Source organism: Amblyraja radiata, chromosome 24 (assembly GCF_010909765.2).
Source record: "Amblyraja radiata isolate CabotCenter1 chromosome 24, sAmbRad1.1.pri, whole genome shotgun sequence".
NCBI lineage: Eukaryota > Metazoa > Chordata > Chondrichthyes > Rajiformes > Rajidae > Amblyraja > Amblyraja radiata.
The window spans coordinates 32,545,115-32,561,048 of NC_045979.1; the positions used below are offsets into that span (position 1 = coordinate 32,545,115).

At 48.9% G+C, this 15,934-nt stretch overlaps 1 protein-coding gene across 7 annotated transcripts in view; it reads left to right on the forward strand.

Moving 5' to 3' along the window:
• The window catches only part of plekha6 (pleckstrin homology domain containing A6), a 206,347-nt gene that overhangs the window by 59,702 nt on the left and 130,711 nt on the right, over window positions 1-15,934 (forward strand). Inside the window, exon 1 of one of the 7 annotated variants that reach the window (XM_033042857.1) lies at window positions 3,383-3,725. The exons of the other annotated variants lie outside the window; for them this stretch is intronic. Coding sequence (XP_032898748.1) covers window positions 3,541-3,725 — 185 coding nt within the window. The 5' untranslated portion in view covers window positions 3,383-3,540. Of the gene's footprint in view, window positions 1-3,382; window positions 3,726-15,934 lie in introns of those variants that run through there. 7 annotated transcript variants of the gene reach the window in all.

Genomic DNA, 15,934 nt, shown 5'->3' on the forward strand with positions numbered 1-15,934 from the left:
CATTTACCAAGCCAATTAAGGTCTTTGGAGTGTGGGAGGAAACTGAAGATCTCAGAGAAAACCCACGCAAGTCACGGGGAGAACGTACAAACTCCGCACAGACAGCGCCCGTAGTCGGGATCGAACCTGGGTCTCAAGGTGTTGCATTTGCTGTAAGGCAGCAACTCTACCTCTGTGCCACCGTGACCACACTAGGTTCTGCGATATCTCACTTTCGTATGCTACACACTTACAAGTTACAGAAACCATTTAACCCACGTCTTTGGGGTGTGGGAGGGAAACCGGAGCACCTGGAGAAAACCCACGCGGTCCCAGGGAGCACGTGCAAACTCTGCACATATAGCACCCATAGTCAGGATCGAACCTGGGTCTCTGGCGCGGTGAGGCAGCAACTCTAAAGCTGCGCCAGTCTGTACATCAGTTAGCTAATAGTCTGAACAACAGTTTTTTACACAAAGGGTGGTGGGTGTATGGAACGAGCTGCCAGAGGAGGTTGTTGAAGCAGATAATATCACAGTGTTTAAACAAGTACATGGATAGGACAGGTTTAAAGGGATCTGGACCAAAGGCAGGCTGGTCGGGGACTAGTGCAGATGAGGCAAGTTGGTCAGGATGGGCTAGTTGGGCCGAAGGGCCTTTTTCCACGTTCTATGACTCAGTGAATGTAATGAGGGCCATGTGCTGTTTTATTTGGGTGTTATTTTTGTGATAGTTTTATGAATAAACTTTATTTCTGAAATAAAATGAGAGGGCAGCATGGTGGCGTAGGGGTCGAACCTTACAGCGCCAGAGACCCGGGTCCATCTGTGCGGAGTTTGTACGTTCTCCCCGTGACCTGCGTGGGTTTTCTCCGAGATCTCTGGTTTCCTCCCACACTCCAAAGACCAACAAGTTTGTCGGCTAATTGGCGCGGTGTAAACGCAAAGAATGTACAATTGTCCCTGGTGCGTGTCGGAGAGCGCTCTAATACGCGGGGACCGCTGGTCGGCACGGACTCGGTGGGCCGAAGGGCCTGTTTCTCCACTGTATCCCCGAAACTAAACCAAAGCGATGAAGATTTCCGACCGTTGGCCTGACGCCAGAACTGGGAAAGATGAGAGGGGAAAGTAAGTTCTGCGTTGGAATGATGTGGGGCAGCGGGAACACAAAGGAGGTTTGTAAGTCATCGGCAGGGAGGCAGGGAAACAAATGGCAGATCCACTCATCCTCTCATCTCCCCTGTCACAGACCTGTCTTTGTGCTCTCCGCACCCTCCCCACTTTCACTGCTACTTGAGAGTTATTTTTTTTTAATTCTCCTATTTAGATAATTAAAGGGGGGGAGGGGGACGACCTCATTGAAATGTACTGAATAATGAAAGTAGACAAAAGTGCCGGAGAAACTCAGCGTGTGCAGCAGCATCTACGGAGCAAAGGAAATAGGCAACGTTTCGGGCCGAAACCCTTCTTCAGACGAATAGTGAAAGGCCTGGATAGAGTGGACGTGGAGAGGATGTTTCCACCGGTGGGAGAGTCTAGGACTAGAGGTCACAGCCTCAGAATTAAAGACCATTCTTTTAGGAAGGAGATGAGGAGAGATTTCTTTAGTCAGAGGGTGGTGAATCTGTGGAATTCTTTGCCACAGAAGTCCTCGGATGCCAATTCAATGGATGTTTTTAAGGCAGGGACAGATAGATTCTTGATTAGTACGGGTGTCAGATGTTATGGGGAGAAGGCAGGAGAATGGGGTTAGGAGGGAGAGATAGATCAGCCATGATTGAAAGCCAGAGTAGACTTGATGGGCTGAATGGCCTAATTCTACTCCCATCACCTATGTCCTTATGACCCAATGGGTATTTTTAGAGTAGAGATTGACCATCCAAAATCAGTACCCCGTTCCTGCTTTCTCCCCATATCCCTTGACTCCGTTAGCCCAAAGAGCTATATCTAACATTGACATCTCATGAGATATTCCCCATCCACTCCCTACACAGTAGGGGCAATTTACAGAGGGCGATTAACCCACACACACACGTGTCTTTGGGAGGAAACCGGAGCGCCCGGAGAAAACCCACGCAGGTCACGGGGAGAACGTGCAAACTCCACACAGACAGCACCCGAGGTCAGGATCGAACCCGCGTCTCCGCCGCTGTGAGACGGGCAGCGACTCTACCCGCTGCACCGTGATGCCGCACTTTACTGCGTGCTAATCTCCAGGCAGTGGGCTGCCATATTAAAATCATAAACCTGATCCTGTTATTCAAATGTGGTAGACACAAAATGCTTGAGCAACTCAGCGGGGCAGGCAGGAGCGGAGGAATGAATGGGTGACGTCTCGGGTCGAGACCCTTCTTCAGACTGATGTTCAGGGGAGTGGGCGGCTCAGGGATGTAGTCGGAGACGGTAAGACTGGTCGGAGAACTGGGAAAGGGGGAGGGGGGGATGGAGAGAGAGGGAGAAAGCAAAGTTAGAGAAGCCCATGTTCACACCGCTGGGGTGTGTGTGTAAGCTGCCCAAGCGAAATATGAGGTGGGAAGATTGAGGGGGGATCTTATAGAAACTTACAAAATTCTTAAGGGGTTGGACAGGCTAGATGCAGGAAGATTGTTCCCGATGTTGGGGAAGTCCAGGACAAGGGGTCACAGTTTAAGGATAAAGGGGAAGTCTTTTAGGGCCGAGATGAGAGGGGAAAAAATTTACACTGAGAGTGGTGAATCTGTGGAATTCTCTGCCACAGAATGTAGTCGAGGCCAGTTCATTGGCTATATTTAAGAGGGAGTTAGATGTGGCCCTTGTGGCTAAAGGGATCAGGGGGTATGGAGAGAAGGCAGGTACAGGATACTGAGTTGGATGATCAGCCATGATCATATTGAATGGCGGTGCAGGCTCGAAGGGCCGAATGGCCTACTCCTGCACCTATTTTCTATGTTTCTACGAGGTGCTGCTCCTCAGTCAAATGTGAGGTTAATTTGTGCAGTGCGAGATGCTGTGCCGATATTCAAAAAAGAGCAGAGGTCAGTTCACCTGGGCGACAGGTGTGTCTCGACTGTGAGGTTAATTTGTGCAGAAAAAAATGCCCAGTATCTATTCACTGTACATCTGTTTTATTCTACATTCATCCACCAGACTAGAGCAACTGCGGGTTAATGGAGTCTGTGTGTGATGGGAGTCAGGGAGGGCAGTGTGGGATGGGACGGCTGTATCAGGAAGGGTTGGCGTGGTCGATGACTTATCAGCCTTGCCCGGTGACATGGTTCTTCCAGCGCCTCTCACCTGCCTGTTGCTGGCTACGTCAACCCAGCAACACAAGAGCCCTTTAATTACAAGCCTGCTGCCCCTTCCCCTCCCTCTTTCCCTCCCTTCTCTGCTGAGAGTGACTTCAGATGCGTAGACAAGACCTTGAAGTGTCAGATTTCACAGCGAATTCTCTCTCTCCCTCCCTCTCTCTCTCCCTCCCTCTCTCTCTATCACTCTATCACACACACACACACTGCTTTCTCTAGAGGAACTTCACGCCCACTTGCCAGAGTCATAGGGGTGTGATTCGGAACAACTGGAATCTATGGTAGACCGACCAATATTGGATTGCTTCGAGAGAGAGAGTGAGAGGGAGGGAGACGGGGAGACAGAGAGAGGGGGGGAGACAGAGAGAGGGGGGGAGACAGAGAGAGGGAGACAGAGAGAGGGAGACAGAGAGAGGAGCAACAATTCCGGAGAGCACAGCAAACCGAACACTTGCAGGACAAGGTATGGCGTGTCATGTTTTGCACTTTATTCCGTGTTCCCTAGAGAATTCCAGCTCTCTCCGTATATGTACTGTTGCCGGACTGGGGAGCGGCAGCGAGCAGCTCTCTGTGTGTGAGTGTGTGTGTGAGTGTCTGTATGTGTGTGTCTCTCTCTCTCTGTGTGTGTGTCTGTATGTATGTGTGTGTGTGTGTCTGTATGTATGTGTGTGTGTGTCTGTATATATGTGTGTGTGTGTGTGTCTGTATGTATGTGTGTGTGTGTCTGTATGTATGTGTGTGTGTGTCTCTGTGTGTGTGTGTGTCTGTATGTATGTGTGTGTGTGTCTGTGTGTGTGTCTGTATGTGTGTGTGTGTCTGTGTGTGTGTCTGTCTGTGTGTGTGTCTGTCTGTGTGTGTGTGTCTCTGTGTGTGTGTGTGTGTGTGTGTGTGTCTGTGTGTGTGTGTGTGTGTGTCTGTGTGTGTGTGTGTCTGTGTGTGTCTGTGTGTGTGTGTGCGTATGTATGTGTGGCATCTTCGACAGGTTAAACGGGGTGAGCTGCGGGGATTTGGGATTTTCTAAGGCTGCAGCACACAGCAGCTGCGTTAGGCGCCGGGTTGCGGTGAAGACGAGGAGGAGGATGTAACAGGAGCGCCCTGAAGCCATGATCAGCAGCGCACACCTGGGCGGTAGACAAAAAAATGCTGGAGAAACTCAGCGGGTGCAGCAGCATCTATGGGGCGAATGATGCTGCTGCACCCGCTGAGTTTCTCCAGCAATTTTTTTGTCTACCTTCGATTTTCCAGCATCTGCAGTTCCTTCTTAAGCGCACACCTGGGCGGGCAGGTTGCAGAGGCTCGGAGGTTTACTGTTGCCAAACACGTTGCTGTGTTGACATCGTCTGTGCTGTGACCCAAAACCTTCCTCTCACTAAAAAAAAATAACTTTTCCTTTCCCTTGAACTTATTGAAACTTAGAAAAATAGGTGCAGGGGTAGGACATTCGGCCCATCGAGCCAGCTCCGCCATTCACTATGATCATGGATGATAGACAATAGGTGCAGGAGCAGGCCATTCGGCCCATCTAGCCAGCTCCGCCATTCAATGTGATCATGGCTGATCATCCCCAATCAGTGCCCCGTCCCTGCCTTCTCCCCATATCCCCTGACTCCGCTATCTTTAAGAGCCCTATCTAGCTCTCTCTTGAAAGCATCCAGAGAACCGGCCTCCACCGCCCTCTGAGGCAGAGAATTCCACAGACTCGCCACTCTCTGTGAGAAAAAGTGTTTCCTCGTCTCCGTTCTAAATGGCTTACTCCTTATTCTTAAACTGTGTGGCCCCTGGTTCTGGACTTCCCCCAACATCGGGAACATGTTTTGTGCATCTAGCGTGTCCAAGCCCTTAACAATCTTAAACGTTGCCTATTTCCTTCGCTCCATAGATGCTGCTGCAACCGCTGAGTTTCTCCAGCACTTTTGTCTACCCTTAACAATCTTATATGTTTCAATGAGATGCCCTCTCATCCTTCTAAACTCCAGAATGCACAAGCCCAGCTGCTCCATTCTCTCAGCATATGACAGTCCCGCCATCTAGGGAATTAACCTTGTAAACCTACACTGATCATCCAGAATCAGTGCCCCGTTCCTGCTTTCTCCCCATATCCCTTGATTCCGTTAGCCCTAGGAGCTGTATCTAACTCTCTCTTGGATGATGGAACTGTAATGTCTCTGGAACTGATGCGCTACAGAGCTGCGTACTATAATCTGTATTCATTGCTGTGCCTGGTTTAGACTTAAGAGATACAGCGCGGAAACAGGCCCTTCAGTCCACCGAGTCGGTGCTGGCCAAAGATCACCACATGTTCTAACACTACCCCACTCACTAGGGACAGTTTGCAATTTACAATTTTACCAGAGCCAGTGAACCTGCAAACCTGTACGTCTTTGGAGTGTGGGAGAAAACCGGAGCACCCGGAGAAAACCCACGCAGGTCACGGGGAGAACGTACGAACTCCGTACAGACAGAGCCCGTAGTCAGGATCAAACTCTACCGCTGCACCACTGTGCCGCCCCTTATTGCTCTTGACTTTGACCTGATTATATTTATGTATAGCCATGATCACATTGAATGGCGGTGCTGGCTCGAAGGGCCAAATGGCCTACTCTTGTCTATAGTATTTTCTAATCTCATCGCATGCAGAACGAAGCTGTTCACTGTACCTCGGTGCGGTGCTGAGACCTATATTCTGCACTCTGTAATCTTCCCTCTGCTCTACCTATTGTACTTGGTCTGAAGAAGCGTCTCGATCCGAAACGTCACCCATTCCTTCTCTCCAGAGATGCTGCCTGTTTCGCCGAGTTACTCCAGTGTTTATCTTCAGTGTAAACCAGCATCTGCAGTTCCTCCCTATGAAGTTCGGCTCCTTTGTATTTGTGTATAGTTTTATTTCGATCTGATGGCAAAACCAAGCTCTTCACTGTCTCTCGGTATAACGCTGACAACTATATTCCGCACTCTGTATCTTGCCCTTTGCCGTACCGATTGTAGAAACAAGGAACTGCAGATGCTGATCAATACACAGGACTCAAAGTGCTGGAGTAACTCAGCGGGTCAGGCAGCGTCTCTGGGTCACGTTTCAGGTCGAGACTCTTCTTCAGTGTGAAGAAAAACCTCGACCTGAAACATCCCAGCTACACTAGTCCCACCTGCCAAACGAGTTATATGTGGCCCTTGTGCTCGAGGGAGTTAGACGTGGGCCTTGTGGCTAAAGGGATCAGGGGGTATGGAGAGAAGGCAGGTACGGGATACTGAGTTGGATGATCAGCCATGATCATATTGAATGGCGGTGCAGGCTCGAAGGGCCGAATGGCCTACTCCTGCACCTATTTTCTATGTTTCTGCCTGCGCTTGGTCCATATCCCTCCAAGCCTGTCCTATCCATGTACCTGTCTAACTGTTTCTTAAACGTTGGGATAGTCCCAGCCTCAACTACCTCCTCTGGCAGCTTGTTCCATACACCCGCCACCCTTTGTGTGAAAAAAGTTACCCCTTAGATTCCTATTAAATCTTTTCCCCTTCACCTTGAACCTATGTCCTCTGGTCCTCGATTCACCTACTCTTTCCTGTAACACGGTGACCTGAACTGAACACAATGCTCTAAATGCGGCCTCACCAACGTCTTATGCAACTTCAACGTGACCTCCCAACTTCTATACTCAGTACTCTGAATGATGAAGGCCAATGTGCCAAATGCCTTTTTGACCGCCTTATCTATCTGGGACTGGACATTCATGGAACCATGCGCCTGTGCTCATAGACCCCTCTGTTCTACAACACTCTACAACAAGCTGTACCATGCACTGTGTAGGCCCTGCCCATGTTAGACCTAAGGGCCTGTCCCACTTGCGATTTATTTCGGCGACTGCCGGCGTGATATCAGGGTCGCCAAAAGATTTTGAACATTTCAAAATCCAGCGGCGACAAAATAAAATATGTTGCGACACTTGAGGAAACGCCGCGGGTCAACACGTCATCACGCCACGGCATCACGCCGTATCGCCGCGTATCTTTCGGTGACCTGATACGTCAGTCAACGATGCCGGCAGTCGCCGAAAAAAACCCGCCAAGTGGGACAGGCCCTTTACTGAAATACAACACCTCACATTTCTCTGGATGTGACACTTCTCTGAAGATCTCTGGTGGCCCAATGCAACTGTGATTCATCCTTTGCCGAACACACTGAAGCGATTAAGTGCGATTCAAGGACAGCTGGAGATGGAATTTGAAATCTTAATAACAAAGGCGGCCGCAAACTCCAAACTCAAGGGAGCTTGTGCTAGATAACGTTTTTTTTTTTTTTTTTTTTAATATTTTATTTTATTAGAAGTAAGTACAGTCATATGGCACCAAAGTGCCTAATATATATTTTCATAATACATTTTATGTACAACTTCTTTTTTTTTTTTTTGTTACACTGAAAAAAGATTAGAATAAGAAAAAGAAGTTAGATAGTAAAGGATAGAAAGATGTGAAATATATAGTGTGTGAAAAAAGAAAACGAGTAAATGAAAAAAGTTGAGAGAGAGAATAGAGAGAAGAAAAGAAAAAAAGAGGAGATCATTATTTATAGTCTTGACCAACCCTCGTCCAGTCCTGAAACAGTTATTTTTTACAATTGTGTTGCACCATATGATTCCAAAAAAACGACGAATGGAGACCAACTCGTTATGAATTGGTCTGATTTATCCTTGTGCTAGATAACGTTAAAGATTAGGTTGTGGAGTTCGGAAAAAATACGACTGGAGATCTTCGTTCAACTTGCTCCTTAACAACAGATAGGCACAAAATGCTGGTGTAACTCAGCGGGACAGGCAGCATCTCTGGAGAGATGGAATGGGTGACGTTTCGGGTCGAGACCCTTCTTCAGACCCGACCGGAAACGTCACCTATTCCTTTCCTCCAGAGATGCTGCCTGTCCCGCTGAGTTACTCCGGCTTTTCGTGCCTGTCCTCGGTTTAAACCAGCCTCTGCAGTTCCTCCCCACACATTTTGTCTCCTCCTCAACCGCCCTGAGTCCAAACCACGTCCTTGTCATGATCTGGAACGGCGAGGTGCCACAGGGCAGCCACGGTGGTGCAGCGGGAGTGTCGCTGCCTTAGAACGTTTGCAGCGCCGGAGACCCGGGTTCGATCCCGACTACGGGTGCTGTCTGTACGGAGTTTGCACGTTCTCCCCGTGACCGCATGTGTTTTCTCCGAGATCTTCGGTTTCCTCCCACATTCCAAAGACGTACAGCTTTGTAGGCTAATTGGCTTGGTGTGTGTGCAAATTGTCCCTTATTAGTGTAGGATGCTGTTAATAGAGTGGGGATCGCTGGTCAGCATGGACTCGGTGGGCCGAAGGGCCTGTTTCCGCGCTGTATATCTAAACTAAACTAAACGGTTCCAGGGTCCCAGGTTTTTAAATTTAGTTCATTTCAGAGATACAGCACAGAAACTGGCCCTTTCTACCACCGAGCCCGCGTCGACCAGCGATCACGCCGCGCACTAGCGTTATCCTACACACTAGAGACAATTTACACCCTTTACCTAAGCCGATTAATCTATAGATCCCTTACATCTTTGGAGTGTGGGAGGAGACCGGAGCACCCGGGGAAAACCCACGCAGGTCACGGGGAGAACGCACAAACTCCGTACAGACAGCGCCCGTAGTCGGGATCGAACCCGGGTCTCTGGCGCTGTGAGGCAGCAACTCTACCGCTGCGCCACCGTGCCGTTCCAAGTGATACCAATTTGGCATTGGAGTGCCACCGAGTGGCCAGGCCAATGTACTGCAACTTCACATCTGGCAACAGATGCACTATCCATGAACTGAACATGCAATGAATCGGTTGCTTTAAAAATTACCGTATCACTTTCTAAGCAAAATTATCTAAACTTGGAAGGGTTTTCCACTAACATCTTTCCCACCCCCCCCCCTCCGCACCCCCTCCCTTCTCTGCCCTGTTCCACTCCGAGATTCGAACCCATTCTTCCCACTATCCCACCCTCCATTCCCCACCCCTCTCCCGGCTCCTTGCATCCACATCCTTTCCTCTGGCCTCACAATTTACGCCTACTCTCTCCTGATCTCACAGCCCATTGTCCTCCTAAGATCACCAGTGACAGGAGCGGCATCTGTGGTCGACAAGCAAGTCCTGATGTTGGTCGGCCACTGGCCCCCTGTTACTCGACCTTCCCTGATGGGCCAGCTGGGGCTGCTGCACTGTTTTGCAAGCCGCGGGTGCGAGCGCACACACACAGAGGGCAGTCAGAGTGCATCTCAAGGCCCTTCAGTGGAATGCTGAACCTCTGCAAGATTTCAACACATAGCTGTCCCAGAGAGCTGGCTCGAGGTAGAACAAACAGGGTTTTAGGATAAGGGCCAGTCGCATAGTTTGTAACAAAGCTGGACTGTTACGAAACAAGCATCAATTGGGAAAAGAGCAAAGAAAGGCTCGACTCGGGAAAAACTCCAAAACAGTGTCCGGAAATATTAACCGTTCAGATGCTGGAGCTTTAGCTTGTGGTGCTAATCCTGACTGACTTGTTGTCCGTGTTTCAACATTGTTTTCCAATGAAGGCCATTCAATCAGTAAAGATTTGGCAGTAACCCCACCTCATGATGGAGTCGGTGCAAGCATTGTTTTAACTAATGGGACAGGTGCAGGACAGGGGCCATTCGGCCCTCCAAGCCAGCACCGCCATTCAATATGATCATGGCTGATCATCCAGAATCAGTGCCTCGTCCCTGCTTTGCCCCCATATCCCCTGATTCCGTTAGCCCTGAGAGCCACATCCAACTCTCTCTTGAATACATCCAGTGAATTGGCCTCCACTGCCCCAGAGGGCGGTGGAGGCAGGTTCTCTGGATACTCTCAAGAGAGAGCTAGATAGGACTCTTAAAGATAGCGGAGTCAGAGATTATGGGGAGAAGGCAGGAACGGGGTACTGATTGGGGATGATCAGCCATGATCACATTGAATGGCGGTGCTGGTTCGAAGGGCTGAATGGCCTACTCCTGCATCTATTGTCTATATTGTCTATTGCCTTCTGTGGCAGAGAATTCCACAGGTTCACAACTCTCTGGGTGAAATTTCTTTTTCCTCATCTCAGTCCTAAATGGCCTACCCCTTATTCTTAAACTGTGACCTCCCTGGTTCTGGACTCCCCCGACCACAGTGTGTCTGCATGAGAGACTACACCAGAGTTAGCTCATTGGATGCAAGGTCTTTCCATCGATAGGCTGAGGAGATAAGGTTCTAGGCCGTGGTATGTCTTGAAAATCCTTTTCAATGTGATAAGCATCAAAGTTGTTGATATCTGATGTCAGCATTGACTTCATTCATTGGAGCACGGGTGAACGAAATGCTTGGGATTTTTACTGAGTTCCTTAGAAACATAGAAACATAGAAAATAGATGCAGGAGTAGGCCATTCGGCCCTTCAAGCCTGCACCGCCATTCGATATGATCATGGCTGATCATCCAACTCAGTATCCTGTACCCGCCTTCTCTCCATACCCCCTGATCCCTTTAGCCACAAGGGCCACATCTAACTCCCTCTTAAATATAGCCAACGAACTGGCCTCAACTACCTTCTGTGGCAGAGAATTCCACAGATTCACCACTCTGTGTGAAAAATGTTTTTCTCATCTCGGTCCTAAAAGACTTCCCTCTTATCCTTAAACTGTGACCTCTAGTTCTGGACTTCCCCAACATCGGGAATAATCTTCCTGCATCTAGCTTGTCCAACCCCTTGAAAATTTAGTACGTTTCTATAAGATCCCCCTTCAATCTTCTAAATTCTAGAGAGTACAAGCCGAGTCTATCCAGTCTTTCTTCATATGAAAGTCCTGACATCGCAGGAATCAGTCTGGTGAACCTTCTCTGTACTCCCTCTATGGCAAGAATGTCTTTCCTCAGATTAGGAGACCAAAACTGTACGCAATACTCCAGGTGTGGTCTCACCAAGACCCTGTACAACTGCAGTAGAACCTCCCTGTTCTTATACTCAAATCCTTTTGCTATGAATGCTAACATACCATTCGCTTTCTTCACTTATTAACCATCATGCAAACCAACCTCCCTTCCATTGACTCCATCTACACCTCACGCTGCCTCGGCAAGGCCAGCAGCATAACCAAGGACCAGTATCACCCCGGCCACTCCCTCTTCTCCCCTCCCCCATTGGGCAAGAGGTACAGAAGTTTGAAAACGCGCACCTCCAGATTCAGGGACAGTTTCACCTGAAGAAGGTGTCTCGACCCAAATCGTCACCTATTCCTTTTCTCCAGAGATGCCGTCTGACCCGTTGAGTTACTCCAGCATTTTGTGTCTATCTTCGGTTTAAACCAGCATCTGCAGTTCCTTCCGACACATTTTTATTCCCTGCTGTTATCAGGCAACTGAACCGTCCTCTCACCAACTAGAGAGCAGTCCTGTCCTCCCATCTACCTCATTGGAGACCCTCAAACTATCTTTAATGTGGCTTTACTGGGCTTTATCTTGCACTGAACGTTAACCCTTTCAGGGTCTGAAGAAGGGCCTCGACCTGAAACGTCACCCATCCTTTTTCTCCAGAGATGCTGCCCGACCTGCTGAGTTTAGTTTAGAGATACAGCGCGGAAACAGGCCCTTCGGCCCACCGAGTCCGCTCCGACCAGCGACCCCCGCACATCAACACTATCCTACCCACACTAGGGACAATTTACACACATACACCAAGCCAATTAAACCTACAAGCCAGTACGTCTTTGGAGTGTGGGAGGAAACCGAACGTCTTGGAGAAAACCCACGCAGGTCACGGGGAGAACGTGCAAACTCCGTACAGACAGCGCCCGTAGTCGGGATCGAACCCGCGTCTCAAGCGCCTGCAAGGCAGCAACTCTAGTGGCCGCCCTTGCTCCAGCTGACTTATTCCGGCAATTTGTGTCGATCTAAAAATAAAACTGCGCTGGCATCAGAGTGGAGCGTTGCGGGCAGCTCAGTCTAACGGCCGCCTGCTAATTGGAGGGTTGCTGCCTCTCAGATGTGGGCTTTGTCGACTTCAAAACCCCGGATGTGAGTCCGAGCTTGGACACGACGGGCTGGCGGTGGAAGATGCTGCAATTTGGCCGCCGTCCCCAGACCACTAAGTGTAACGGTCTCATTGCCCACTTGGATTGTCTGTGTACGCAAAGCCAGAAATGGGTCTAATTCATGGTTTCACTGAAATAGTTTCATGCGAAGGGCAATTTAAATCTGGTTGGCTTGGGCTGGGTGGGCCGATGGGCTTGTTTTCACTTTGTATGATGCAGGACATAAAAGCATTGATAGTACTCTATGTTTAACACACACTAGTGATACTGGACTTACCAATGCAATCCCATGTTAAGAATGCCTGGATAGAGTGGATGTGGAGAAGATGTTTCCACTGGTGGGAGAGTCCAGGACCAGAGGGCACAGCCTCAGAATTAAAGGACGTCCCATTAGGAAGGAGATGCAGGAAAAATGTTCCCAATTGCAGGAAAAATGTTCCCAATGATGGGCGAGTCCAGAACCAGGGGCCACAGTCTTAGAATAAAAGGGAGGCCATTTAGGACTGAGGTGAGAAAAAACGTTTTCACCCAGAGAGTTGTGAAATTGTGGAATTCCCCGCCACAGAGGGCAGTGGAGGCCAAATCACTGGATGGATTTACAAGAGGATTTACAAGAGAGTTAGATAGAGCTCTAGGGGCTAGTGGAGTCAAGGGATATGGGGAGAAGGCAGGCACGGGTTATTGATTGGGGACGATCAGCCATGATCGCAATGGATGGCGGTACTGGCTCGAAGGGCCGAATGGCCTCCTCCTGCACCTATTTTCTATGTTTCTATGAGATGAGGAGGAATTTCTTTCATCAGAGGGTGGTGAATCTGTGGAATTCATTGCCACAGACGGCTGAGAGGGTCAAGTCAATGGATATTTTTTACATCGGAGATAGATCGATTGTTGATTTGTACGGGTATCGGGGGGTTATGGGGAGAAGAATCAATATCATAATCATACTTTATTAGCCAAGTATGTTTTGCAACATACGAGGAATTTGATTTGCCTTAGAGTCAAACCAATAAAAACCAACAAGACACACAGAATACATTTTAACATGAACATCCACCACAGTGACTCCTCCACATTCCTCACTGTGATGGAAGGCGAAATAAAGTTCAATCTCTTCCCTTCATTGTCACCATGGAGTTAAGAGGGAGAGATAGATCAGCCATGATTGGATAGGCCAATAGACTTGATGGGCCGAATGACCTAATTCTGCTCCAATCGTGTGAAGAAAGACACACGCGCACACACACACACACACGTACACACACACACACGTACACACATGCACGCACACACAGGCACACTCACACGCACGCACGCACACACGTATACACACAGACACACATACGCACACACACGCACACACACATACACATGCATACACACACACACGTACCCACACACACACACACACACACACACACACACACACACACACACACGCATGCACACACAGGCACACTCACACACACGCACGCACACACACTGCCATTCCGTTAACCCCATGGTTAATATAACATGGTGCCCATATCTGAAGACAATACCCTATTCACCACAATGCTCCTCTGATGTAACCTTCCTGCATTTTTCAGAGCAAAGAATTGAAACAAACAGATGTTTTTCATGAAGGCAGCTGTATTACCACATGGTTCCATTCCGTTTCTGTGACTCATTGTCTGATTGAGTTGGGTTGGGGAGGGAGGGAGGGGAGGGGAGGGCAGAGTGGGAGTTGCCCCAGACAGTCTCGATGTCCGCCCCTCTGTCTGGTACCCACACCCCAGTCGCTCTTCATCTCCTCAGAACCACAAGGCAGGAGCAGACGGCGCTGAGTGGGAACTGCTGAGGTGTCAAAAGTTGTGTCGGAAGCAACCGCAGATGCTGGTTAACATTGAAGATAGACGCAAAATGCTGGAGTAACTCAGCGGGACGGGCAGCATCTCTGGAGAGAAGGTGTTGAAAGTTGCTTGACAATAGACAATAGGTGCAGGAGTAGGCCATTTGGCCCTTCGAGCCAGCACCGCCATTCAATGTGATCATAGATGATCATCCATAATCAGTACCCCGTTCCTGCCTTCTCCCCATATCCCCTGACTCCGCTATCTTTAAGAGCCCTATCTAGCTCTCGCTTGAACGTATCCAGAGAACCGGCCTCCACCGCCCTCTGAGGCAGAGAATTCCACAGACTCACCACTCTCTGTGGGGAAAAAGTGTTTCCTCATCTCCTTCTAAATGGCTTACCCCTTATTCTTAAACTATAGCCCTTGGTTCTGGACTCCATCAACATCGGGAACATGCTTCCTGCCTGTCCAAACCCTTAATAATCTTATATATTTCAATAAGATCCCCTCTCGTCCTTCTAAATTCCAGAGTGTACAAGCCCAGCTGCTCCATTCTCTCAGCATACCACAGTCCCGCCATCCCGGGAATTAACCTTGTGAACCTACGCTGCACTCCCTCAATAGCAAGAATGTCCTTCCTCAAATTTGGAGACCAAAACTGCTTGGTCTTGCACCTACTGCATGTATCTCTAGAGGTGGCGTGTTTGCCTGCACTGGCCAAAGGTATTAACACCCCACGGCGCTCCTATTAAAACAAATGAGGAAGAAATGATAGTAGACCTGGCCGATTAATGGGACAGGTGGACAACAGCATGGAATTGGCTGGGCCATGCGCAATCTGCCACTTCTCCGTCATCTTACAAACAGCCCACTTCAACATCAAAGATAGACCCAAAACACCGGAGTAACTCAGTGGGGTCAGGTGGCATCTCTGGAGAGAAGGAATGGGCGACGTTTCGGGTCAAGACCCTTCTTCAGACTGGATGGGTACACGGATCGTGTAAGGTGTGGAAACGACAGATCAAAACAGACGAAGCTCAAGGAAATGTAGATTGGTTCATTGTTGGCTGAGGGGAAGGTGACACCGAGGTGGACAAACAGTAAAATTAATCAGGAGGACTGTGAAACTGGTCGGAGAACTAGGGTGGGGGAGGAACGGAGAGAGAGGGAAAGCAAGGGTTACTTGAAGTTAGAGAAATCTAACGTCATCTAACTAAATCTAACAGAGTTTGTACGTTCTCCCCGTGACCTGCGTGGGTTTTCTCCGAGATCTTCGGTTTCCTCCGACACTCCAAAGACGTGCAGGTTTGTAGGTTAATTGACTTGGTGTAAATGTAAATTCTCCCTCGTGCGTGTAGGGTAGTGTTAGTGTGCGGGGATCGCTGGTCGGCGAGGACTCCGTGGGCCGGTTTCCACGCAGTTTCTCTAAACTAAACTGAACTAAACGTGTAGGGAGGAACTGCAGGCGCTGGTTTACACCGAAGGTGGACACAAAATGCTGGAGCGGTGAAGATGTGGAGCACTGAAATGACCGAGACACTACATCTAGAAATAATAAGGCTTGTCTTGTCTGACAAATCTTCAAATCAATTTTCCAAAACATGGTCTCCTTTTATTGAATTTCTTCAACAACATAATGGTTGAACACAAAATCAAAACCGACTCTAGGGTCGGGCGAAGGGAAGGGCCGTGGGATATATCTCCGCTTCTTTCACACCTTCGTTAGTTCTGGTTCTTTTTTTCTTTTTTCTTTTTCGTGTCTTTCTCCAAATTCTTTCTTTTCT